This window comes from Serinus canaria, chromosome 1, assembly GCF_022539315.1.
Source record: "Serinus canaria isolate serCan28SL12 chromosome 1, serCan2020, whole genome shotgun sequence".
Classification (NCBI taxonomy): Eukaryota; Metazoa; Chordata; class Aves; order Passeriformes; family Fringillidae; genus Serinus; species Serinus canaria.
The window spans coordinates 39,639,879-39,664,980 of NC_066313.1; the positions used below are offsets into that span (position 1 = coordinate 39,639,879).

At 39.9% G+C, this 25,102-nt stretch overlaps 1 protein-coding gene across 1 annotated transcript; it reads right to left on the minus strand.

The window, feature by feature from the left end:
* Positions 1 to 4,575: 4,575 nt before the first annotated feature.
* MMP7 (matrix metallopeptidase 7) lies at positions 4,576 to 9,201 on the minus strand. Its single transcript, XM_050980089.1, has 6 exons — positions 8,854 to 9,201; positions 8,102 to 8,325; positions 7,847 to 7,995; positions 6,104 to 6,229; positions 5,335 to 5,496; positions 4,576 to 4,799 (listed from the first exon to the last, which is right to left on the minus strand). The coding sequence occupies exons 1-6, from the start codon at positions 8,968 to 8,970 to the stop codon at positions 4,777 to 4,779; spliced, it is 801 nt and encodes a 266-aa protein (XP_050836046.1). The 5' UTR covers positions 8,971 to 9,201; the 3' UTR covers positions 4,576 to 4,776.
* Between the last annotated feature and the right edge of the window lie 15,901 nt (positions 9,202 to 25,102).

The window sequence follows — 25,102 nt, forward strand, 5'->3', positions numbered from 1 at the left end:
TGCATCATCCATGTCTTGTTTTAGTTGTATCTTTCAATTTCAATTTACCAAATTCTGCTTTCTCTGTTATAGAGATCTGCTCTTATATATGTAAAGAATTATAACAGCAATGAAATACGATAAGTAAGAAATCTTTTCAAGTTACTACATTTTACTGAGCATTCAAATCTGCTGCCTTCTAATATAGTACGCTTAAAATTTTGGACTTATTGTAAAATTACATGCTCCCCTTTATTTACCAGATGGAACTTGGTCTCTTTTTAAAGTTAGCCTTAAGAGGTTTAAGTTAGTCAACAAGTTTAAACTGTTTTATATCACATTGGCAAAAACTATTGTAATGTAAGACAAGGACAATATGAACAAGTAGGAAAGGAATGTAGTAATTGAACCTAAAAACAGATTATTCATAATGTAGGTTTTTTTCCCCCCATGTAACATACCTTTAATTTCTCATGGTCTATGGTGCTCCATGCTTCTGGTCTTGATTGTAGTGGAAAAGCAGGAGTCTCAGGCAGGAAGATGAGAGCACAAAGCAGGAGGTAGTGCATGGTGCCCATCTTGATGAGGAGCCTTGCTGCAGCAGAAAGAGTTTGACTTTCTGTCTCCCAAGACCAGAGCTAAAACCCTTATATAGATCCTGACAGTGCCAATAAAGTGTGACTCACTTTTAAAATTCTAGTTATGAATTCGTGGCACCAGTTCCCTTGAATACACTTTCAATGAATTTCAGAGTTTTCTTGCTTCCTACGTAAAAATACATCCTTCTTCTTTTAAAATCTTCTGCAATGTTTCATTGGGATTGTGGGTTTTTTTGAGATGCTAGAAATAGTGACTCTCTCACTTCCCACAGTCCAGCAGCTCAGTCCGATCACTTCCTGTGGCCAAGTAGAAGACTGCTAATAATTTCTGTTTTCCTGATGTGGATAGACTTCCATATTTTTCTATATACCTGAGCAGCCTGCTGCTTCTCTCTATGATTTTTGGTTTATTGTCTTTAAACTTTAGGGCTGACAGAAAACAGTAACAATTTTCACCCCCTAATAATTTTCCTTAGCCTTGTCCAACAAAGAGTGATTACCTGTAGCTCTCTGGCTTGTGGTGGTTCCTGCTGGAAAAATAGCCAAAACAGATAGTATTTTCTCGAGTTCTTTGCTAACATTTTTACACTAACAGATGATTCCCAAATGATTCCACTGATATCAATGGAGCCACTTCATGGAGGCATTTTTGAGACTGAAAACAGCATAATGATGCCATTAAGAATATCCTGTTTGAGGCAGGTTTGGTTGAAGACATAATTTTACAAAAAACAAAAAGAAAAATATATATTCAAAAACTTTTAATTTGAAGATTCAATTTTGCATTAAATTTTCAGTTAGCACTGTGAAGAAAAATCCAAGAGGACATCACTGGGGCAGGGCATACTCTCATTTTTGTGGCTCCTCAGGTCTTTCCCATCACATATATTTGAACTTTTTGTGTGTGACAGCTTTACTAAGCATTGCTAAGGCTGCTGATATCATTACTTTTACTTTTCTGAGATCTTATTCCCTTGTTAATAGCAGGTATAGCAGGTATTGATTTTGCCCTCTCAGAATATCAGTCTGTGTTGATGGAGTGGGCTCAGGGTACCTAAGTGACTGGGTAAGTCCCCATAATAGCTTTTCTAGATAATGCAGGAGTAGAGCTTATCCTTTAAATGTCAAAGGACCCATGAGAAATGTTAACACCTTTGAGAATTCATTTGCTGCTTGTTGCACTATCTGGAAGAGCAAGGATGCATTTAAAGATCGTTTTATTGAAAAGAACAGTAGAAAAAGCAGGTAAGAATTCAAATCCCCAACAGACTAAATATATTGTGGTTTGCCATTTCTTCTTTGGTATGGAAAAGGAGGGAAAGTTGCTATTTGAGCAGCATAAGGTGCGTAGAGGGGTAGTAGAGAGAGCATGTAAAAACTGACACAGAGTGCAGTGGAATAACGGGAAGAAGGAAGAGGCAGGAGCAAGTTGGCCGCATTTGCTGTTGTCTCTGATTTCCCCCAGAGATGGTTTGTGTGGTAGTGCCTGCCCAGCCGTGTGCTTGCAGACGAGGCACACTTTACAACAGGGCACAAAGCCAGTGCAGTTTGCCGAGCTGTGCCACTAGGCGGAGGCAAATGCTGCACAGCTCCCACCTGCTCAGCGGGGTTAGGTGTGCCGATGGCAGCGCTTTTCCCCAAAGGAGAGGTCCCCTATGGGGATGGAAAGGCAATAGGAGCTCAACAGGAAGTAAAATGCTGCTGGCAGCCTCATCAGTGGCTGTGTCTGAGGACAAAATTCCTGGCTTCTATTTTATTTCACTTGCTGTGGTGACGCTAACTTGGTGCTGCTGCCTCTCTTGAGATGGATCCTTCAAGACACAAGGGTGCCTCACTGCCACCTGTGCTGGCCCTGCTGCAAACCATTCACCTCATGTGGTCTCAGGAAGCTGTCTCCCAGATGTGTCCCATTGTCAGGACCCTGTTCCTAGGACTACACTTCTGAGTTCTATTGCATTTTTCTCAATTCATAATAGTACTCTAGACAACAAACCTGCTACTTTCAGTCAAGTATTTCTTCTCCTGGCTTTATTTGATAGATCTCCAGCACTGTCCATGAATTGTTCTGTGTGGCCTTAGGAGTGTTTATTTTCTGCAAGGTCTTTGATAAAGCCTGTCTTCTCTGGCTGTTTTCTCTTTATGAAACTTACCAAGTGACTTGAGCTTGATAAAGAGCATGGTGTGTCACTGTTTCCTGCTTTGCTCTCTGTGGGGACTTCAGCCAAGGGAACAGAGGCTATTTTCTGTCAACATTGCGTCTTTCCAGGACCCCCAGGCCAATCCATTTGCAGTGAGCATCCACAAAGACCGTAGAGCCTTTCTTTGTAGCCTTTAATACAGATTGGATCTGACCCTCCATTCTGGGGCTTCAAGTTTTTTCTCATACCTACCTGAAGACAGTGGTGCCCTCAGAATGATATCCACACTTAGCCCCAGCTACTGCATCTTTGAGCTTTGTGTGGAAGAAATGGCTGGTAACTGATGGGAGCGTTTTCAAACTAACGTTGATATCGCACTGATGCTTTGGTTGTTGCTCAGCAGCCTTTACATTAAGTGAGGACTCCTCAGCTTCTCACAGCAGCCCAGCAGTGAGCAGGCTGGGAGGTATAAGGAGCTGGAAGGGGACACAGCTGGGACCCAAACTGGCCAGAGGGATATTCCATACCACAGGACGTCATATTTGGTGTATAAACTAGAGGGAAAGCTGGCCAGAGGTTTCTGCTTGGGCACTGTGTGGGCATTGATCTGTGGGTGGTGAACAACTGCATTGTGCATCATTGGCTCTGTACATTCCTATTTCTCTTCTTCTTCGTCTTCTTCTTCTTCTTCTTCTTCTTCTTCTTCTTCTTCTTCTCTTCTTCTTTCTCTTCTTCCTCTTCTTCTCCTTCTTATTTTTCTTGTTCTTCTTCCTCTTTATCCTCGTCTTTTCTTTAACTTTCTTTTGCTTTCTTCTTGTTGTATTCATTATTTCTTGTTATTTACTTTCGATTTTCTGTCTTATTGAATTTTCTTTGTTTCCACCCATGTATTTTACCTTTTTCCTGCCTTTCTGTCCCCATCCAACTGAGGGCTGCATAGTAAGTGTGGTGTTTTGTTACCTGTTGGTTGGAAAATTGTCAGTCCTTTTTGCACCAGGCAACAAGAGGCAGGAAGGACTGAGATTAAACCAGATTTGACAAGAGCATGTTAAACCATATTTTTTGTAAGTATCCACTGCATTAGTTAAATAGTCACTGGTCAGAGTGTTGATATATTTTCTGTCAGAGCTGTTGTGTGTTCTCCGGGTTCCATTGTGTAAGCACCACATTCCCTGCTGTGCTGTGTCATCTCTGGGGTCCTTCCTTGTACTGGGTAACACTGGTTTAGGAGACAGTGAAGATGCTGGCAGTGACATTGTGCTGGTTTTTGTGCTCCTCATCTCTGTGCACAGGGAGCCATCTGTCGGAAACTATTAATAAATACACCTTCTACCTTGCAAAATTTGAAGATTTTGAATGTCCTTGTGAGAATCCCTGTGGGGATTTTCCCTTATATCGCTTGTTTCCTTCTTTCTTTCTTTTTTAAAAACTAAGTTTAAAAATACCCCAGTGATCTTGACTATCACAGAGGACAATGGGAATGCCAGTCCACTGCTTCTCAAACCTGCTTCTCTGGAAAGCCAGGGAGGACATGATGATGAAAAGCTTTTCCCTTTGGAAAAACATGCCAGGCCATACTGAAGGAAGCACTGTGGAGACCTCTTCTATGTGTGAGCCATATGGGAAGCACACTGATTCTGAGGAGTCAATACTGTGAAGTGGCAGGACATGCATGGGAATTGAAAGCAAGGCACTGATGTAAGAACAAACCCTGTTCTGTTCTGTTCTGACATAAGTTGATGCACACAGACTCTTTAGGTACCTATAACCCTATTCACAAAGATACTTGTCTGACTGTCTATCATGAAAGCAGGAGTAACTTAATCCCTCAGTGAAATGTCAGAAGAAAAAAGAAAATCTTAGAAAACAGAGCATACTTTTTAATTATTATTATTTTTGTTAGGTGAAATAGTTTGAAGTGCAATTAAATCAACATAAAAATTCAGGGAGAGAAAGTGCAGCCCAGGAGTTTAGCATCTTAATTAGCCGGAGGATCAAAATAGTTTTGGAAGACCAAAACAATGAGATGTGAATTCCTTGATCTTCATTAGGCACTTTCTTCAAGAGTTTGATGGCTTTTTCCCTGTGGAAGAGAAGAAGAAAACATAGAGACCCTACTGAAAATTGTCAATGCAGATTACTGTGTTTTATTCCCAGTGTTCCTCTAGCATGCCCTGAGTTGTGGGGTGCTAAAGAAAAGCAAACCTGACAAATTCTTTCCTGTGGGGTCAATTCTAGTAATGTCCCTCTGTTGCTGAGGAGTTTCTGCCTTTACTGAACTTGGTGAGTGGCACAGTAGCTCTCCTTTCCTGCCAGGAGCACCACTCACTGGAAGAGCTCATTTGCAGAGCAAGGGCCAAGGAATGCTTGGCAGAATGCAGGTGTGTGGGAGGACAGAGCAGCAGGCCATGCACTTCTGCTTTGTCACCTGTTGGCTGCAGTGGGAACAGGCTACAGAGGCAACATAGTGAGTGGGCAGAGTAAGCAGGAATTGGTTTTTCCCAAGTTTGTTCACTTCCTTTCTTTTTGGGAACATGATGAGGCACTTGCAATCAGAGAAAATGAAAGCTGTACCCCAGTAGATTTTGTCTAAAAAATCAAAGTAATCAAGAGTTTACCGTATAACTTCTGAATTCCTCTCCTGTCATCTGCTGGAAGTGTGAAGGTTTGTGGGTTCTGATATGAGTAGAGAGGATACATCAGAGCCCCACGGACATTGGAGTGAGCAAGTCCCAAAGAATGGCCAAATTCATGAGCAGCAACGAGGAACAAATTGACATCTGCAAAATAGAAGCACATAAATGGAAATTAAAGGTATGGCATTTCTTTGTGAAATACAAGAGATTTACAATGACTTTTACAATGATTTCATTGAGCTTTTACCATTAGTACAATTGTCTTTTTGAAATGTTGTTAATTGAAAGTGCAGGAGAATTTGTATATTTCAATCCATCTTGGAAGGCGACTACAGGCTTTTTATCAATTATTGTTGAGCCTTCTTTCATTACTGTAATACTTAATAAAGAAATCTACTATTTCCTTGCATTTGCATCTAGAGACCCTGAGTCTCTTTTGGACTCTGCTTTTGGCTGACTGCATTCCTAGAAGCAACTCAATTTGCTTGTTCACAATTTACGTAGGAATCAAGGGCTCAGAGTCCTCGTTTAGCCTGCAAGAAGTGCTTTAAATGATGGACAGAACAGGCATTCTGTAGGTGCTCATGGTAATGAAGCCCTAGTATTTAAAAAAGTAGATGAAAAGGGTAGAAATGTTAGTACTGAAGAAGCGCTGAAGGATGAAGAGAAATGGAAATCAGTTCCTGTGGCTGTATTCTTCCAATATGTACAATATTTGCCTTTCCCTTTCATCTACACATGTGAGCTTTACCTTGATTGACATCTGACCATTTTTCATCATCATCAAAATGAGCATCTCCACCAATTCCTCCTCCAGGAGGGAATGCATGGGCCAGTGTGCCACCTCTTCCATCAAAAGGAGACCAATCACCATGCCCTGCATTTGAAATAAAGCAATGTCATCAGGTGAGATCAGTTGTCATATTTAACTACAACAAGTAGAAGCACGCTGTTGGTTTGTGCTCGTTTTGCTGGCTGCCAATCCATCAAATAATCTTACAATGGCAGCAAGGATGTGAAAATGAGAAATGAGGCTTAAGGAACACTCTCCAAATTCATCACTTAAGTTCAAGTCTTCTATTTGACAGTTTGCTTGGCTGCATGTTTCATGAAGAGCTGAATATTTTTTCCCTGAGCTATTGTCCGAAGTGTGATCCGTAGGCCACAATGAGGGATGATTCCAGGATAAATACTTAATGCTTGACAATACTGTTGTTAATGTCTGAATGTGTTTGCTGTTGAAAAGTGCTGGGCAATATTAGTTGTAGACATTCTCACTTGCATGGATTTTAGTGTGGATGGTGATTTTGGATAGATAACCATGTTTCTGTAGAGATAAGGTTATTTATTCCCAGCCTTGAGGTATGGTCTGTTATCTACTCCTGTCATAGTGCAGGTGGAATATTGCTGTTTCCTACCTCGAGAGCAAGAGCTGGATAAGAGTTGGAAAATTTCCCACTCCCTCATAGTGAGTCTCTGACTTTAGAGAGGAATAGCTGGGAAATGAGATGCCATCCTGTGTCCTTTCTCCCAGACCATGTGGATGGCCCTAAGCGCATGACTAACACAGGCAGAAGAGATCTAATCCTAGTGTGTGACACAGGATTTAAATCCATTCCAGCTTGCGGGATCATTTCTGCCTTGGACCAGGACATGAGGTCACCTCTTTATGGCACCCTAATGTTCTTGCCATCCGTGACACACAGGCTTTGGACATTTTGGTGCTCCTCTGGTTGCAGGCCAGGTGTCTGATTTGCACTGCCAGTCAATGGAGCTCTAGTGATTATTGTCAATGGATCTAGAGAACAAGCCAGAGAAGCTTAAAGGAGGCATTTAGTAAGTCTAAGCTGTCAGTTTACGTGCCAGCCACATGATCAAGGTACATCCATAGACTACTCCAGATGACAGATGGATTTCTGAAGTGACTTCTGCTCACTCCACTTAACAAGCTTTGGCTGCTGCAACTTGGTGCAATCTTGGGGTGCAACATACAATTCCTTCTGGAAGGAAATCAACCAGCAGACCCTTTCTGTGTCCAAACCTAATGCACCCCAGCTGCCAAAGGGTATTTATTCTGGGAACCAGATTAGATCTGAGCCTAAGTAAATCTGCCTAAACCTGCAAGAGTGCAGCCTATGGAGGCTGGATTTTCAGAACCTCTTGATTTTCTGTACAGAGCTCTTCCCAGTAGTTTGCACATATTATCAAGGCAAAAAGGGCCTTGAACATCTAAATTTAAGTGTCTCATTCTGGAGCTGAATTCTCCCTTCATTTCACAGCTGTGACTCTGAAATGTATTTTTTAACTGTTTTATATGAGTAAAACTAAATGAAATGACAGAGATATTTGGTGGCTTGATATAAAGTAGATAAAATTTATGCAGACTTCGATTTAATTCCCAACTCTTTGTTCTTTCTTAAGCCTATGGCTCTAAAAATGCATGCTTTGAGTAAAATATGGACCATTGGATGTTAAAAGAGTCAGGTATTCTCACCACGACGTGTGAATCTAATTTCAATGTCTGCCCGGCCCGTGTCGACTTTTCGGAAGCTCAGTGGAGTCACATCACTCCATACCATCAAGGCCCTTCTAATTGCATCATCCACTTTCTTTGTGGTTAGGTCACGTGTGTAACTGAGAATCCTGTCAGTGAAGAAAAACAGGTTAATTTCATTTAGATTGTGAAGGAAACCCACCTAGTCAAATTCGGAGCCATCCCCTTCCCTAGAAAACCTGAAACATCACTTACTTGTATGTTAAATGTCTCTTTTTCCATCTTGGACTTCCAGGAAATGTTTGGTATTCTGCTACATCAGGCATACCACATCTGGGCATTTTCATTATTCCTTCAGTTTCTTTGTCTAATTTTCCAGTTACAGTCAGGTGGAAAAACTTCTGCATTTCTTTAATCCTTTCCTCTATGCTTAGTTTTTGTCTTTTTGACAAAATTGGAAAGAATGTATCAAGATATCTCTGGAAGAAGAGAATGAAAATAAAGTTTAATACATATGTCTGTGATATTTTGGAAAGTGCACTTTATATTTGTTTGAATTGTTTCATCATCCTGCATCATCCATGTCTTGTTTTAGTTGTATTTTTCCATTTCAATTTACCAAATTCTACTTTCTCAGTAGTAGAGATCAGCATATATAAAAGGAATTGTAACAGCAATGAAGTACTGTAAGTAAGAAATCCTTTCAAGTTTCCACAGTTTACTGAGCATTCAAATCTGCAGCCTTCTAAAATAGTATGCTTAAAATTTTGGACTTATTGTAAAATTACATGCTCCCCTTTATTTACCAGATGGAACTTGGTGTCTTTTTAAAGTTAGCCTTAAGAGGTTTAAGTTAGTCAACAAGTTTAAACTGTTTTATATCACATCTGCAAAAACTGTTGTTGTAATGTAACAAGGACAATACGAACAGGTAGGAAATGATTGTAGAAATTGATTCAAAATCAGATTATTCCTAATGTAGTTTTGTTTCCCCCCATGTTACATACCTTTACTGTGGCAAGGTCTATGCTGCTCCATGCTTCTGGTCTTGGTTGTAGTGGAAAAGCAGGAGTCTCAGGCAGGAAGATGAGAGCACAAAGCAGGAGGTAGTGCATGGTGCCCATCTTGATGAGGAGCCTTGCTGCAGCAGAAAGAGTTTGACTTTCTGCTCTCAAGACCTGAGCTAAGATCCTTATATAGATCCTGATAGCTCCAAGCAGCAATTGCACATGTGACTCACTTATTGGTTTTGTTAGTGTAATGTCATCAATGCTTTAAGAAGTAAATGAAATCACGTTAAACAAATCTTTCCTGTAACTTCCCTGTTGATGTCACGTCACAGCTAGCAGCCAGCTTTGTCTCTCTCTTTTCATATTATTCCCGTAGTGAAACCACAGGGTCATAGGGAAATTCACTTTCTGTAACTTTATCGGTACAGTTACTGTGTAATCACTTCTGTGCTTTTCCCATGTTCCTTATACACAAAGGCATTTTGCAAGAGCCCTTTGGCTGCCTGCCTGTATCAGTTGATGTAGAGGCAGAGAGGATGGGTGCGAGCAGTGTCTCACTGAAACCACTGACATTACAGCCCAACACTGCCCAGTTCTGTAAACTTTCAGAGTTTCCTGCAGTTCAGGAGACAGCTCTTTAAAAGCACCCAGTAGAACTAGGAGGACATCATGAGCCTTTGTCCCTTTCCTTCCAAATGGGATGACCTATGAGAAGAATTTCTTCACATTTTAGAACTTTTTATAGCATACAAGAGTGGGTGAAAGCTCTCAGGGGAAAGAGTGGCGCTTTTCCTAACAAATATAGAGCTATATTAGACATACTGCTGCACTCGTGCAACCTCAGAAAGCTGCATGAAGCGCTGACAGGGCAGGGCAGCTGTAACCTCCCTGGCCCTCTGATACCAACACTGGTCCCAGCTTCACTCTGCTGAATTCCACTGGATGGGTTTGGGGCTTGGAAACAGCAGTCCATAGACTGATTTATGATTTTTATCTCAGGGTGTGCAGTTTTGTGACTGTTTTACCTCTAATCTGAAAGTAAATGTGCATAAATAGGAAGAGAAGTTTGATATTTCTCACACTAAGAGAGTTCTTTATGGCTATAGCTTAATGTGTATGGAAGTGTTCGTGGGTTATTAGCTTGTATCCAGTGTACTTCTGACTGATGTGATCAGAAAGAATTTCATTTCAGAGAAAGATGATCTGTACCTCACCCAGCTGAATTATGCAGGAGAGGACTACAGGACACAGCAATGTCTGAAACAGCTGCTAAAGGAATGATGCTGTCACCTACTATTGAAAACAGCTTAGTTACTGACACGTGATCATTTCTGTATGTATGAAAATCAACCCATGTCCAAAAGTTAAGGTTTGATTAAAAAAAATCTAAACATTTTATTGCTAGGAGTAGGTTCACCTCCTTCTTCCTCAACAGCTGCCTTATTACCACAGCTGACTGTGGTAATAAAATTGGATCTGGACCAGGTTCTGGGTTACAGGAGATGAGAATGTGTTTAAAACATGTTGAACTCCATGACTCCAGTGTGTGGGACTGGTTATTTCCTCATAGACACAAGAGGAATCTGAGGGCTTCAGAGCTGATGGACTGTTGAGCAACTTACATATATCTATCTTTGACTGGGCTATGAGCAAAACTAAAAAGGAGAGTTTAAACACAAGAGCCTGATGAAAAAGGACAAGCTCTATGCTGTATTTCATTTTCTGCTGTAAGCTTGCCATCTCTGATTTTTTTTTCAAAAAAGTGAGTGAAGAACTTTAGGCTTGAATTTAAAAAATTCAGTGAAAAGAATTTTCATTACTTTGGGCTCAAAATCAGCATGAATAAATCAAATTCTGATAAGCTCAATATCAAAAAGGAACAGATTCTGTTTCTTTAGATTTAGCTGTGTGAATTTTGCAGACTTTATTGCTTTGTCTTGGTCTTCAATAATCAACAATATTATGGGTCAGGAAAAATAATTTTCTGTACAAACATCAAAGTCATTTGACTCATATTCAGCAGAGAACCTTTGTCTGTGTTAGAGAGTATGACCTGTGTAAACAAAGGCCAAGGAGATCCAAAGTAACACTGTAGAGATATTTAATAATAGAAATTGCTGTAAATTCCATTAAGAAGACTTACAACATTGACATGTTGTAATTTTTTCTCCTCATGTTTTTGAGGAGAGTAACCCTGCTATGATCAAGAATGCTTCATAAAACTATGTCCTGTGTGGAACTCATTGATAGACACCAGATCTTTTGAGTTATAGAGAAAAATACTTCAGTATAAAATAATACCAGAGTCTCCTTTGAGCATGACTAGGATGAAAAAGTGAAGTAGAAATGAATGATTCAGTAGTGAGTGATCATTGTCTTGGTCATTTGACTTGGGCAGAAGGCTCAGCTGAATTCTGCCCAATCTGAATGCAGACAAGACTTCATACCAGTCAAGAAGTGTTCAAAAATCTTTATGAGTGTTATGGATCTGTCTGGGATAGATTAAATTTATTGATGGCAGCATGTATGGTACTCTACCCCCATGCTCTGGGTATTGGTGAAGAGTGTTCCCACAATGCGACAACTTTCTCTGCTCACGCTTAGCTCTCACACTGTATGGAAGAGGCTGAGTGGAAAAGTGGCTGGGAAGGGACACTTCCAGGACAATTCACCTGAGTTCTCCAAAGAAATATTCCATATGATAGAACGTCATGTTCATCAATAAAACTGGGCTAGCAGAAGAAGGAGGCGGAGTGAGAGTTGTTTTCCAAGGTGGTTATTGCCTGGAGGCTGGTTGGACATCAATTTGTTTGCAGCAGGTGGTGAGCCTGTACAACACTTCCCTCCACCTCCACCTCATCCTTTCATTTATTAAACTGTCTGCACTTCCTAATTTCTCCCACTGTGCATGGGGAGCGAGCAAGTGGCTGTATGGGTGATTAGATGTTGTCTGTTTTCTACCCACAATGGTGAATATCAAGCAAAAAAGAATTGCCAAAAATTCCTGAGAAATATTTTGTTTGGGTCACTTGTGAATTATGCAATATTATATTTAGAGTCCTACCAAACAGGATAGACCTGTTTTCTTAGGATCTGCAGGACACATGATTGGTTTTGTTCTGTTATCTGGTTATTCAATTTGACTAACTAAAAATAAAATTCAAACACAGTAAATATCTTTGCAGAGCAAATTTTTTTTTTTTTTTTGCATTGCAATTTCTGAAGCTAAGTCCTGCGAGGTGCAGTCTGATTCAGAATCTTCCTGGCTTCTGCAGTCCATTTCCATAGACTTTACCCAAGGGGTCTCTCTGCAAAGGAGTACCTTGGCACCTGTGATACAGGGCTGTGTATCATTTTTGCAAGCTGTGTAATGGCAAAACCCTCCAGTCATTCCTGCCTGAGCGCCAGGGTCGTGCCAGGGCCCCTCGGCATTGCGTCAGCTCGTCTCAGGAGAAAGACAAGCCAGTTCTTCTCTCCTGTTTGGCTAGATCAAGCTGCATTGAGATATTTCTCAGCAAGATCCCACTGCTTTAGGGAAGGAAAGGCCCGAGGAAGGGATTAGATGTTCAGATTCAGCACAAACAATGTGATGACAACTAGCACATCTATGTCACTAATAGTTAAGCAATCAAACTTAACACATCTCAACTTGTGGATTTACCATCTTCTCACAGTGTCTAGAATTGCTTTGCTTTGTTTCTCTAATTACTTTGTATTTACAACAACTTAATTGGGACATCTGGTGGGAAAAGATGCAAGTATAGAGATAAGTTTTTACAATAATAATCTTGAGCAACAAACCACAAGGGAAACAGCTTTCCTGTAAGTGTAACCTACCTTTGTGACCTTCAGACACCCTCAATTCTTTGATTTGTTTTATCCTTTAGTCAATGATAAAGAATCTCTTTCTTCCAGCTAACAGACATGTAGATCTCTCAAAAATGTCTACGTAATAATTGGATTTACTCAATTTAAATATAAGTCATAACCTTTAGATGTATGCTGTCATTCTGTCTTCCAGAAGCAGTGCACAGGACATGGAAAAGGGAAGAGGGCCAGAGGTCAGTCAGCTGCATTTCACTGCAGCATCATTTGAAACCTTCCTGGGTAGGAAAAGTTACATAACCTCCCATAGTCATTTTTCATTCATGAATTCACTTTTTGTAGTTGGCTATCCCCATCCATTTGTATGTCTGTCCCAGTACTTTAAATGACTGAAAGAAGATCTAAACTAGAATACTGCATACATCTTGGCTTGACAAAACCATATTACTTAGTGTAGGAACCCCCTAATTTAGCATTTGCACTAAGGCAAATGTACAGACTGCCTGTAATCCTGCAGCAGAACCCTGTAAATGAGCTGCAGAGTCCCACCTAAAACAGACTGAGCTTGTAGTGGTTTTCTCTGTCTGCAAGGACAGGCAGAGAAGCTGTGACAGCATAGGAGGCATGCTGGGCTCAGGCTGTCCACACTGATGTAACCCAAACTGAAGAGCAGCTGATGTCTGCAGCTCCTCCTGACTCATCCTGATGATCTGCAAGGGTCTGTACATGCTGGGACAGCGTGGTGAGTTTGGGCTTTGGTGGTTGTGGAGAACAGGGTTTGAAAGACAGGATAGACAGTGGAGAACTTGACATATGCTGAGCCTCACAGACTTGTATATCTCTTTGGAAAATGTGCTGGGAGTATAGATGATATCAACCAAAATTTTGCTTTTCGCCTGATTTGAAAAAAATCGTACTTCTATACAAAAATTCAATGGCCCTGAAATACCAAAGAGGTGATACAAGATTTCATTGCAAATTGACATGCAGTAGAGCAATTCCAGAGGAATTACAGGCTTACCTCCATGGTGTTATACTCTAGTATAGAAGGCGTGAGATTGAATTTGAATGTAGTCAATATAAAATCAGTGCAGAAGCTTGATTTATTTCATGTGTATTAGAACTGAGATTTGGCCATGAGGATTGCAAAAGACCACAACCAGATGTATGTGAACACAAGTGACAAAATATGTACACCATTTCTCTGGAAGTTGTCAGTTTCATCATGCTATTGTCACTATTGAAATGATTCCTGATTCCCAGCACTGATTCATGTCTGGAAGCTGCTTGCTACTCACCACTCCAGGTGTGGGACAGGTCATTTTCTGTTGCCCTGTCTAGTTTCCAGTAACCGAGTAAAAAGACAATAACATCACTTTGTAGGTAAAACTGGTTATATTACTGAGGTTCTCTTTCACCAAAAATTTCCTTCCTTGCACAGACTTGCAGCCTCTGTATCCCACAAATCACATTACACTGAGTTTTCCAACATGGTGGATTTTGACTTTGGCACCATTAAAAAGCAATCCAACCATTAAAAAAGCACAGCCAAATAAGGACTGTTAGCACTGGGATGGTGAGGAGTGAGTCACAAAGAAGTCTTGCTGATTTTAGAAAACTTTTTCGTGCAGCTGCTCACTAGCCTGAATGGTTGCTTAACCAAACCCCATTTGAGTAAACCAAAGTCTCTGTCTGTTCCGAGGAGTTTAGTGGCTGTAGAGGGTGAAACAGAGAGTGCTGAGGCCTGTGTGCCTGTGTGGGAGGGGAATGTCCCAGATCAGCTCAGGTCTGGTCCAGCAGGCTGAACATCCTCAGTGGATTGCTCAGGACCATCCCAAGGGAACGCAGTTGGCTCATGCCCAGCTGATCCTGGTGTGAACCCAAGTGCAACAAGTGCAGATGGTTACAAGGCTGGAAACACACACCTGGTCTGGTGTGGAACACTCCTGGAGGCACACCCAGCACCTTGGCCCTTTAAAATTTAACTGACATCATTACATTTTTTCCAGAGGCAATTTTCACTGCCAGGTGACTATGACTGATCACAGGTCAGGAACAATAGGCTTTTGTATATGTTAATCCTTAATTATCCATTACATTAATGTGTAACAACAGGAGATTGCACTTTGCAAGAGAACTCACTCCAGTCCTCATTCTATGTCCCAGAAGTTTACTGTAAATCAAATTTGTGCTTTTACATAATGCAAATTTAAGTTTTTATGAAAGGAGGAAACTAGCCTACTTGCCTATGTTTTTTGGGGGGTGTGTGTGTTAGTTTATTTGGTTTTGGTTTATTTTCTTTTTTTCTTCCTATAAATGAGCAGCACCTTTGCAGGCAAAATTAATTTGCACCAGCCTGCTGCCTTGATCTGGAGGTTGTTGTCAGTTGTTGTTCTGCAGAGGGTGGAAGGAGTTTGACTCCATCACACTAATAACTGATCCATGGCTGTACCATGACAAGGAGGCAGAAAAAAAAGCAAACCCAATGCGCTTTACACAGTTGCAATACAGCTGTTTTTTTTTTGTAGTTTAGTGTTAGTTGAAATTCATCTCTTGTGTACAGCAAAACCAGCAGTGCTGCCCTAGGGATGTGGTCTCTGTCCAGATCAGAGTAGGACGCTGAACTGTATAGGCTGTTTGTACCTGTTGTGCTGTGGATTATGACAGCTTCCCAAATCTTGAGAAGAAATATGTAATAATTTCAAAAATGTGAATGCTTTTGGCAAGTAAGGGTGACTTTTCCCCCACTTAATATAGGCAAAAGTGACAGATTTTTAAAGAGCAATTTCATTATGTGCTTGGTGATACCAGTATTTGTAGATTTAATAGACTTAATTCCTTGCCTTATTATTATTGTTCCTTGTGAAGAAATAAAAATTTCTTACTGTTCGAATTTCACTCAGGACATCTGACCTAAAACACTGAGGGCAGTTACATGAATTGCAAGAGCAGAAGTGGGCTTTTAGAGAGCTCTGCCATGGTTTGCAGCACTTGCCCCCAGGCTTTAAAAAGCCCCTAAACCATACAAGCCAAATCAAAACCTGCAGCTGATCATAAAACAGCTCTAGAGATGCCTAACAAGCCAAAGCTGTGAGCATTGTTGCATGAAAACAAAGTTCACATGCTTGTACCAGAGGTCATTAGGATGCAAATTTGGTTTAATGTTTGAGCAACTGTTTTTATGGTTATTGACCGCTTTTTCTGTTGGACCTGATGTATAGCTGGCCTGTTCTATGGCTTATAGGGTCTTCTTTACCTCTACATAATTTGGTTCTGTTGCAGTCAGCCATTTCCCATGATTCTTAATTTCTATATAATATTTTTATGAATTTTTATGTGCCTTATTTCTTTGCAGCTTTGTCTTGTAATAGGAGCTTGAACTGAGGAGAAACATGTGAAATTAGAAGTCATGGATATTTGCTTATTTTTTTTAGAGTGCATATAGACTAGCAGGCTGTTCACACCACGTAATTCTATAGTGGCACAACCCTAACTTTCAAGCCAAGTGTAAGAGAAAAATACAGAAAGACTTTCTGTCGTTAAGGACTCTATATGTAAGGGCAAATGAAATGGGTAGATTTTAATGCTATGAATGGAAGAAAGTTTTTAATGAGTATACCTCAGTATGGCATTACAGTTTTCATATGGTGAACAAGCAGGAAATGAATATACTGAGCAGGTAAGGGGATATTATGGTACTTGAATGATGAGATTTTATGGTTGGAGTTACACAGAAGGAGAAATTGTGGAGAGAAAAGACCTTAATGTGCCTATATCTAATGAGAAAAATGTTGTGAATTGCGAAAAGGAAAATTTCTGTAATGATGAATCTACTTGAAACCAGTTTCTGTCAACTTCCACTATAAGTTTGCAGCCTCATGCAGCTTTACTGACTTACCAATTGAATTGTGTGAATGCTTCACTTGTTGAGCTATCATGGGATGTAAAGCACCCTTGCAGAGATCAGGAAGCTATCTGCACTTCCTCAGTGAACTAGGAAGGCAACCCACTTGGACATGAGTGTGTATCCTCTTCAGCAGTTTTCTAGCCACTATCAGACAATGACATTGCAGTGCAATTTCTTTGGGGGGGATGGAGGAGTGGTTGACTTATTTCATCTGTACTAGGCAAGTGTACACTCCTGCCACTGACATCTTTTGAGTTTTACCAAAGAGAATAAAATACAGCTTTCATTTCACTGTCATGAATGGGAGAAATTCTTAGACTAAGGTTGATGACTAGATATCAGATGCATATTTCAAGCAGTTAAGGGTGATCTCAAATGTATGAATGAGATGACTTGGTAATTAGTAAAAGTCTGTGGATTTGTAGAAGCAGAATCTGAGAGACCTCAAAAGCACAAATCTGCTCTAGTTTGACAGGGAGCATAGCTGCAGCCTGGTGGTAAGGCAGGAGCAAAACAGGTGTGTTTTTCTAGGATTCATAGCAGTTTGTTTGGGTTTTTTCTAATACAACAATCTGAATATTTATAACCATTTATTCTCAAATTATGTTTACCTTACAAACAGAGGAGGGTTATAGCATGCTTACTGCTGCAGGAGGGGTGAGGATGGACAAGCACTTCAACTGGACTAGATAGGCAAGAGTTGCACTGATGTACTTAGATTGGTCTGGTGTGAACTAGGACTTTAATCAGCTGCTTCACAGATTCCAGCATCTTTCCAACAGCTTCATTAGCTTTTAAAGATTATAGGACATATTTATCTCCGTGGGACTGAAGGAAGAGAATCCTACTGTAGTAGATAGCTGGTATGAAGTCACTGTAACAGGAAATAAGACAATCATGTTGTCAAGTTCTGAACAAAATCAAGCAGAGAATTTTTAAATGAATAATGAATTTTAAATGAATAATTTAATGTGAAGCACAAGTATTATAGTTAGAAACAGTGAAGACTTGAGGAATCTGCTGATGCACTTTAAATCAGTGATACACATTTTAGTTGAAAACCTATCCTTTGACCTCCAAGATCCAGCCAAACAGTGCAGTTTTAAAAGGAATTAAAATCATGTGCTGTGATTGTGGTTAAATATTGCACATCACCAGGCATAATGAGTAACTGGTTAATAGTTGATCGCAAGTTGAATGGGAGTAAAAAGAGTGTTTTGCTCTTTTGAAAAAGGCAAACATTATTCCGGAAGTGAAACAAATGTAGTCATTGTTCTGCCCCAGGAGGTGCTGGTACATCTCTGAGGAGAGTTTCACACCCAGTTATGTGCACCATATATTGAGAAAGGTGGGAACCAGCTGAAGGGGGCAGAGACCTCAGCCACAGGAATGCTATTTTAAACATAACTTCCATGGAAATGATGAAGACAATGGGTTTGCTAGATCTAGATTAGAAAGGGTGGAAGAAAGATGTGATAATCACCCCACAGGTACATGGGTGATACTGGCAAAGGGGAAGGAAGTATCTGCTGTGAATAGATTTGGCTTAGCAGGTAGGGCAAAAGCTCTAACACCAAGATAGTTGAGGTTGCAGCAGATTGCTTGATGAGGCTGCTTGAAAGAAATGCAGGTTAAAAGACATTACTCATTTGTCTACCACTCTCTCTGGAGAACGGGAATTTCATTCCTAAGGGACACTTGTGTTTAAGGCCAACAGATGCAAGATAACCAGAACTACATTGTCTGAATTTTAGATCTGTAATACAAAAGAAAATTAGTGATTTTTTCAGGTACTGTCTTTCTTGACCAAATGTACTTTGCATGCTTCATTTTCTTGCAGTATAAGAGGTGAGAGTATCCTGAAAGAACCTGTGCAAACGACACAAGTCTGCATTTGATGCATTTGATGTCCATTTGATGCCTCTGGACATTAACATCCAGAACTTTTTCTAACAGGCAGAACTTTTTCCTATTTGTAATTGCATGTATGTTCATGAGAGTTGGGAATAAAAAAAAAAAAGAAATCTAGAAAAATCTCTGACCAAACCTTAACTGATTTTTACTTGGTCATAGTTCCTATGTAGAAGGAATTATGTAAGACTATGAGCATTGAACATCTATGAACATAGAATTATGTAAGACTATGAACATTTGTTGAGGTTAAGGAAATAAAGTGTGCTGGACCACGGCCAGCATTGATTTTCTGGACCACAAATCATCATGATGTCAATGTAAATGGCTGCAGAACATCTGCTTTTCCTTCCCTGTGTTCTGTAGCAACGATTGCAGCATGTTAGTAGCCTCAGCTTGTAGTTTTAAGACTCTACAGCCATCATAAAACAACCATGGTTTTGTTCCAAGCACAATGGAAGTAATTTACAGGGGTTACTGACAGTTGACTGATGGAGCCAGTTGGTTTATTCTGCAAAGTGAAGTAAATGTAAAAGTACATGTAAAAAAACTTACACCTTTTCTTTTCTCTCAACATTACATTTGCCAACCACCTCCTCTTTCAAAGCCTGACTTTTCTACTAATCCCAGAGAAAACTTACTATATTTCTTTGAAGTATTTTGTGAATTTCATCAGAACAATGAAATGTCTATATCTAGTTTTGCTTGAGAGAACTGGATCAAAACCTCATGGAAAAAGCTGATTCTGGAAATAAGCAGTCTGTAACTATTCCCATGGTATTTCTTACTAGCAAATCATCCAAGGGATCTTCAAATCATTTGTATTCTTCATTCACATATTACTGGGAGCATTTCTGAAGTGTTAGAGAGTGGCAAGAAGTGCTGGGGGCTTGCTGAGAGTGTTGGTTCACAGATGACCTAAAGAGTGAGGGCCCAGAGGTGTGAAAAACTTTGAAAGAATGATGAAAACACACTGAAAAATCACTGATTTGCCTTAAAAATAAAAAATAATAGGCCAGTTTTCACACATCTCTTTGTAAGCCCAAGACAATTTTACCAAAAGCAGAATAGGGATTTATTATTTTGGATCCAGCTTGTAGAGGTGGCATATTGCTTGTCAACAGTTTATTGAACTATTCCTTCCCAACAATATATAGTAAATATTCTCACCTAAAGGGGAGGTAGAAAAAACAGAAGAAAATAATACTGTGAAGAGGAATATGAACTTAATCTAAAGGTTTTCAGTAAGGTCACTCTGCAAGTAGTCATAGCAGCAAGACTTTTTTTCTTGCTGGAGCAAAAAATAACTGTATATAATTTATTCATTATGCTTCATTCTGGATTTTTGTTCAATCTGTTATATATGTACCAAAATACTTAGATTTGTTCCAGAATGTTATGCAGTGAAAGGTACTCTTGAGCTAATTTTCCAGAGGACATGTAAGTTCTCACTAGGCAAGTTGACTCTTACTAATTTTTTTTCTTAAATGAGGACTAATATTTTTAAAGAACATTCACATGTTCCATTTACCTTTAATTATTATATTACCTCCAGGCTTTAGCATAATATTCATCCATATGTAGATTAGAATAAATGCTGATATACTATGATGTGTTTGAGGGGAAGAGAAGTTTAGCCCTGCACATGGGGAGCATTTCAGTTCAACTTGCCATACAAGACATGCATTCTTGGCACAACAGAAAGGGTAGAATTTCCTCCGTGCTGAAAAATTCCTATATTGTGGACATGACCAAGGAAATGGTCAAATTCATATGTTATTTTAACCCACTGATTCTTTTGAACTGATTGCTCTTCAACCCTTTGGTGCATATTTGCAGTAGAAGACCTGTGGTGGAAAACCCCCAGTTTTGGCTGAAGGTCAGTGTGGACCTACCTGCTGAGTGACAGGTTTGTTGGTTGCTGAACACAAGTGCCTTTGGATTTTCACACTTCCTGGTTTGCCACTTCATCCTTCTGGACAGGATCCAGAGATTATGGAAATCATCAGAAAGGTTTTACTGGTAGGAGGTAGATGACGGAGCTTGTAGGACATAGTCTGTTGTCCAAAGTTTGTCTTCATCTCAGTGAGTATAGTCTCCAGTTCCCTCTCCTTCACATCTTTTTGCATGTGCTAGCACAACAGGACATCCATCAAATGGAAGGTAAAAGTTCTCTTGTTGCTGTCACTTCTTGTACTCAGTTCAACCAGAAACAAGAGTAATTTGAACCTAGAGGATAATAATCCTTGTATTTTAATTCCCTGTTAACTTACTTTCAAATCCCCTGTATGTGCTAAGACCGAAAATAAGTTGTCCTTCCTCAGCAGTGCTTGCATGAGAAGGTGACACTTGATGCCTTGAGAGGCTACCTAGAGCAGAGGCTAGACAGAGTTAAAGGAATAAAGTAGGGATTTATTAAAAAGGCCTTCAAAGGAAATACCTTGGGCAATACAAGAGCCCAGCTGAAGCTATACTCAAGTTGGATGCTGAGTCATGAATTTTCACACTTTTATAAATTTTGGTTCATTTACATATTTGGGTTAATTGTCCAATTAGAGCTTCAGGTTATGCAGTCCAAAATTGCTTCCAGATTGCTCTCCTCAACTCACTGTTGTTTATACTTTCTTGGGCTTGAAGTTGCAATGGTGTCCTTGGTTCTCAGGCTGGAAAAGGATTGTTTTGTCTAACTGAACTCTGAGGAGACCTTTCTAGCACTCTATTTGAAGTTCAGAGTTATCTACTAAAGCAGTACAGAATATGGAAAATATGAAAGCTAAAACTTAAGGCATCATAGCATGAAGATTCTCATCACTTCTCTAGGAAGAAAACCTTCTCTTTGAAAGCTGATACACAAAAGAAAAACCCCAACAAAACAAAACCAAAACCTGAGAACCAAACAACAAAAACAAACCACCAACACAGAGAAATCAAATATCTTTAGAAAGTGAGATATTGGTGTCCTCACTTTGCAGTTATAAGGAGTTTAGAGGTGTCACATCACTTGAGTTCCTTAGAGTTCCTTTTGTCTCTTTGTCACCTCTTCCATCTGTATCATTGTACATAAGGAAAGTTAAAAAATGTCTATAATGATGTACAAATATTTTATTATCCAGTCTAGGAAGTTCTGCTGTTTAAAGCCTCATATAAATAGCACTAAGTACGTCCAAAGCTGTTGACATTGCAATTTCCCTTTGTGTGGGGAAAATTGTCTGCTGATATAAGGAAGCCACAGGTGCTCATCACATCCTGAAGAGTTAGTGTAATGTACCTTTAGGTATTGTTTAAAGAGAATGAAACAAAATGTGTCCTCTTAAATATATTAAATCTTACATGTGTCCTCTTATAATATTTAAATTTATTTTAATATGCATTTATTAGTCTGAAGGTAATGCTGCATTACAACCTAAAATCAAGGTGACAAAGATATAGAGCATGCTCAAAGCCTACACCTATCATAAAGGAAAGGTTGAAATCTGATAATAGGCTAAAAAAATTGGCTTTTGGCCACATGCTTTGAAATCCTGTTTCTGTTCTCTAGTGACCATAAAATGGAGTGTATTAAAACAGCATTGCCTAATGGTCTAATTTCTCAGAGCAATGAAGGTTGACCCAGAATGAATTTTGACTGACTATGTGGCTTCAGGAAGCAGATTTTAAAAAAAAGTCAGAAGCTTTTTTTTCCCTAAAAATCCTCAACATCTCTATCTTTTACTATCCTTTCTGTCAAAGCAAAATTCTTAGTTAAATTTATTTCAAATATTTATTTTGGATGATAATAACAGCATTACCCTAGCTAGCAGAGCAAAAGGGTATGAAGGGTTGAATTATATGCAGTGGTATTTTATTGTTCAGACAATTCTGGGAAGATGTCTATATCGCTTTATGGACGTTTGGGGTAATGTCATCATCTTATGCTTTCAGAATAACAAAGTAAACAGAGATGTTGCTAGAGTGTCACCATCTCCCTTCCGACCAGCACTTTTGAGGGTTAAAACATATTTTCAAATATTAAATGCTAATAGGAATATGTGCTTTTGCAATGAAGGACCAGGAAGTGATGCTCAGATTGATTCCTAAGAAAAAAGTTCAGGGAGAAGGAAAAGTGCTGGGGAATGAGAGAGGTCCTAGCAGAGAGCTCTCTCACTGTGCTGCTCTCAGAGCAGCACAGCGATGGCATCACAGCATGAAACTGCTGACAGACACACTGCATAGTGCTCAGCTGGGCACCATGGTTATTCTTTCCTTTCTCACTTCCATTATTTAATGTGCATGTATGGTTTGACCATGTATTAGTTCATATTTCTTTGACATTTCAAAATAGGTAGTGTTATGTGAGTGTGACTATGGCAATCACGCTGACAGTGCAGAAGGCCGATCATACTCAATTTGTTGAATAGATTCTTTTGTTTCTAAAATTTTTACTCAATTAAGTTTTCATCAGTGTAAATCATTCCAGGTATTACCAAAAGAAGACACCTTTCTACTGTGTTACAATTCTACAACTCTAAAGCAGTACAGCCAGTATTAGCTCTGTAGCCAGTGTGTAAGGATGACAAAGAACAAGCTGTCACATTCATATGAAACCAAGAAGAGGGAGAAAATTGTTATGTGTCCACATCAGGAATTCCACATTGAGACTGTTTATCTTTGTGACTTTCTGAGCATCCAACTTTCCAGGGATATGAAACTGAAAGAAAGTTTGCATTAATTTGGTTGTATTTCTGACACACTGAACATAGCTCTTATCTCTCCCTGAAGAACTATCTATAAACCTATGGCAGATATTGCTGTTTGAAAACAGCAGGTTCAGAGGTTGTTTGTGGCAGGAACTAGATAGTCAAAACAAGAGGCAATACGTCTAGCCTCTGAAATAAATCCTAAGAATGATGATATTTTAGGCAAAAAATTCAAATGCAAATTCAGAAGCAAATTTATAGGTTTCATAGTTTCTATTTTCCATTAACACTGACTGAGTAGTGGTGAATAAGGAAGGCATCATGAGTGAAACTGCTATCAACACAGGCTGAGGAACAGAGGAAACCTCATGCCCAGACCACACATTTGCTACTCCAACCTACATCTCAGGCTGTCCTGTTGAAAGACACGAAGCCATTTCTGGATGTGAGTTGTTGTTCCCAATGAGCTTTGGAGGGAGCTGAAGGATACTGCAAGTACAGCAGGGAACTGACAGGAGCCAGTCTGCCTGAAAGGAGGCACGTGTCAGGGTCAGAGGACACAGAAGTCAGTCATTAAGAGAAAACCCTACCTGACTTATAGAATCATAGAGTGGTTGGGGTTGCAAGATACCTTAAAGATCATGTAGTTCCAGCCCACCTTGCCATGGCCAGGGACACCTTCCATCCAACCAGGATGCTCAGAGCCCCATCTAGCCTGGCCTTGAATACTTCCAGGGATGGGACATCCACTACTTTGAGTAACCTCTTCCATTGTTTCACTTCCGCATAGCAAAGAAGTTTTTCCTTATATCTAATCGAAACCTCCTCCCTTTCAGTTTAAAGCCATTCCTAAATGTCCCATCACTATGTGGCCTTGCAGGAAGTCCCCTTCCACCTCTCTTGTAGACCCCTGTAGGTACTTGATGGTGTCTCTCAGGTCTCCCAGGAGCCTTCTCCTCCCCAGCTTGAACAGCCCCAACTCTCTCAGGCCTGCTCCAGCCCTCTGACCATTCTCATGGCTGTCTCCTGGACTCCATCAGGTCTACATCCTTCTCCAGGTGGCTTTTTATGAGAGCACAGGGGAATGGGAGAATCACGTCCCTTGTCCTGCTGGCTACTCTGCTTTTGATGCAGCTGAGGATACTATAGTATCTAAGGTAATTCTTGAAAATAAAATTACATAGTGTATATCCATGGTTATTCCAAAATCAAACATCCAAAAGGATGATTAGAAACACTGTAGTACTACAGTCTGACAGTGATGCACATGTTGTTCTGCTTTTTCATGTCTGTAACATAACCACAGACTTTGACTTATGAGAGCCTCAGCTGTTTTGTGAATCAACTTGAAGTAACCCTTTGAGTCAAATCAATTCCTGGGAGCAAATTCACTACTCTTCATCTACTGTAGGCCTATTCACCTTCTGTCTGTAAAGAGATGGTCTGCCTGAGTAAGGAATATGGCACTGCATCATAGATATCATCAGCTCTTGTTGATAGCAAGTAACTTCTTTCTCTGCCCTTTTCCGCTAGCTTGGCTAGGGCTGTTTGCAGTCCTGCAGCTTAGCCAGGGCAATGAGATCAGGATCTGGCCCACAAAATCTGCAGCAGTCCTCAGAGCCTCACATAGCACTTGTGGGACCTAAAGATCCTGCCTTCTTTATTTTGGTGCCTTCCAGGCTGTGAAAGAGTTTGCTTCTCCTTTTGCTGAGGAAAATCATATTAAGTTATTCCTTCAGGTTTGTGTTGCAAGGTTAATCAAAACTACAGTCCAGAGTTTAACAAAATGAGGAAAACTGAACTACTGGCTTTTTATCTTCTGACAGATCTTCCTTCTCACAACCAGTTTCCCCCCACTGTCTTTCTCTGGCTCTATAGATGTGATTCAATCTTCCTGTAAATGATTTATGTCTACTTATATTTTGTG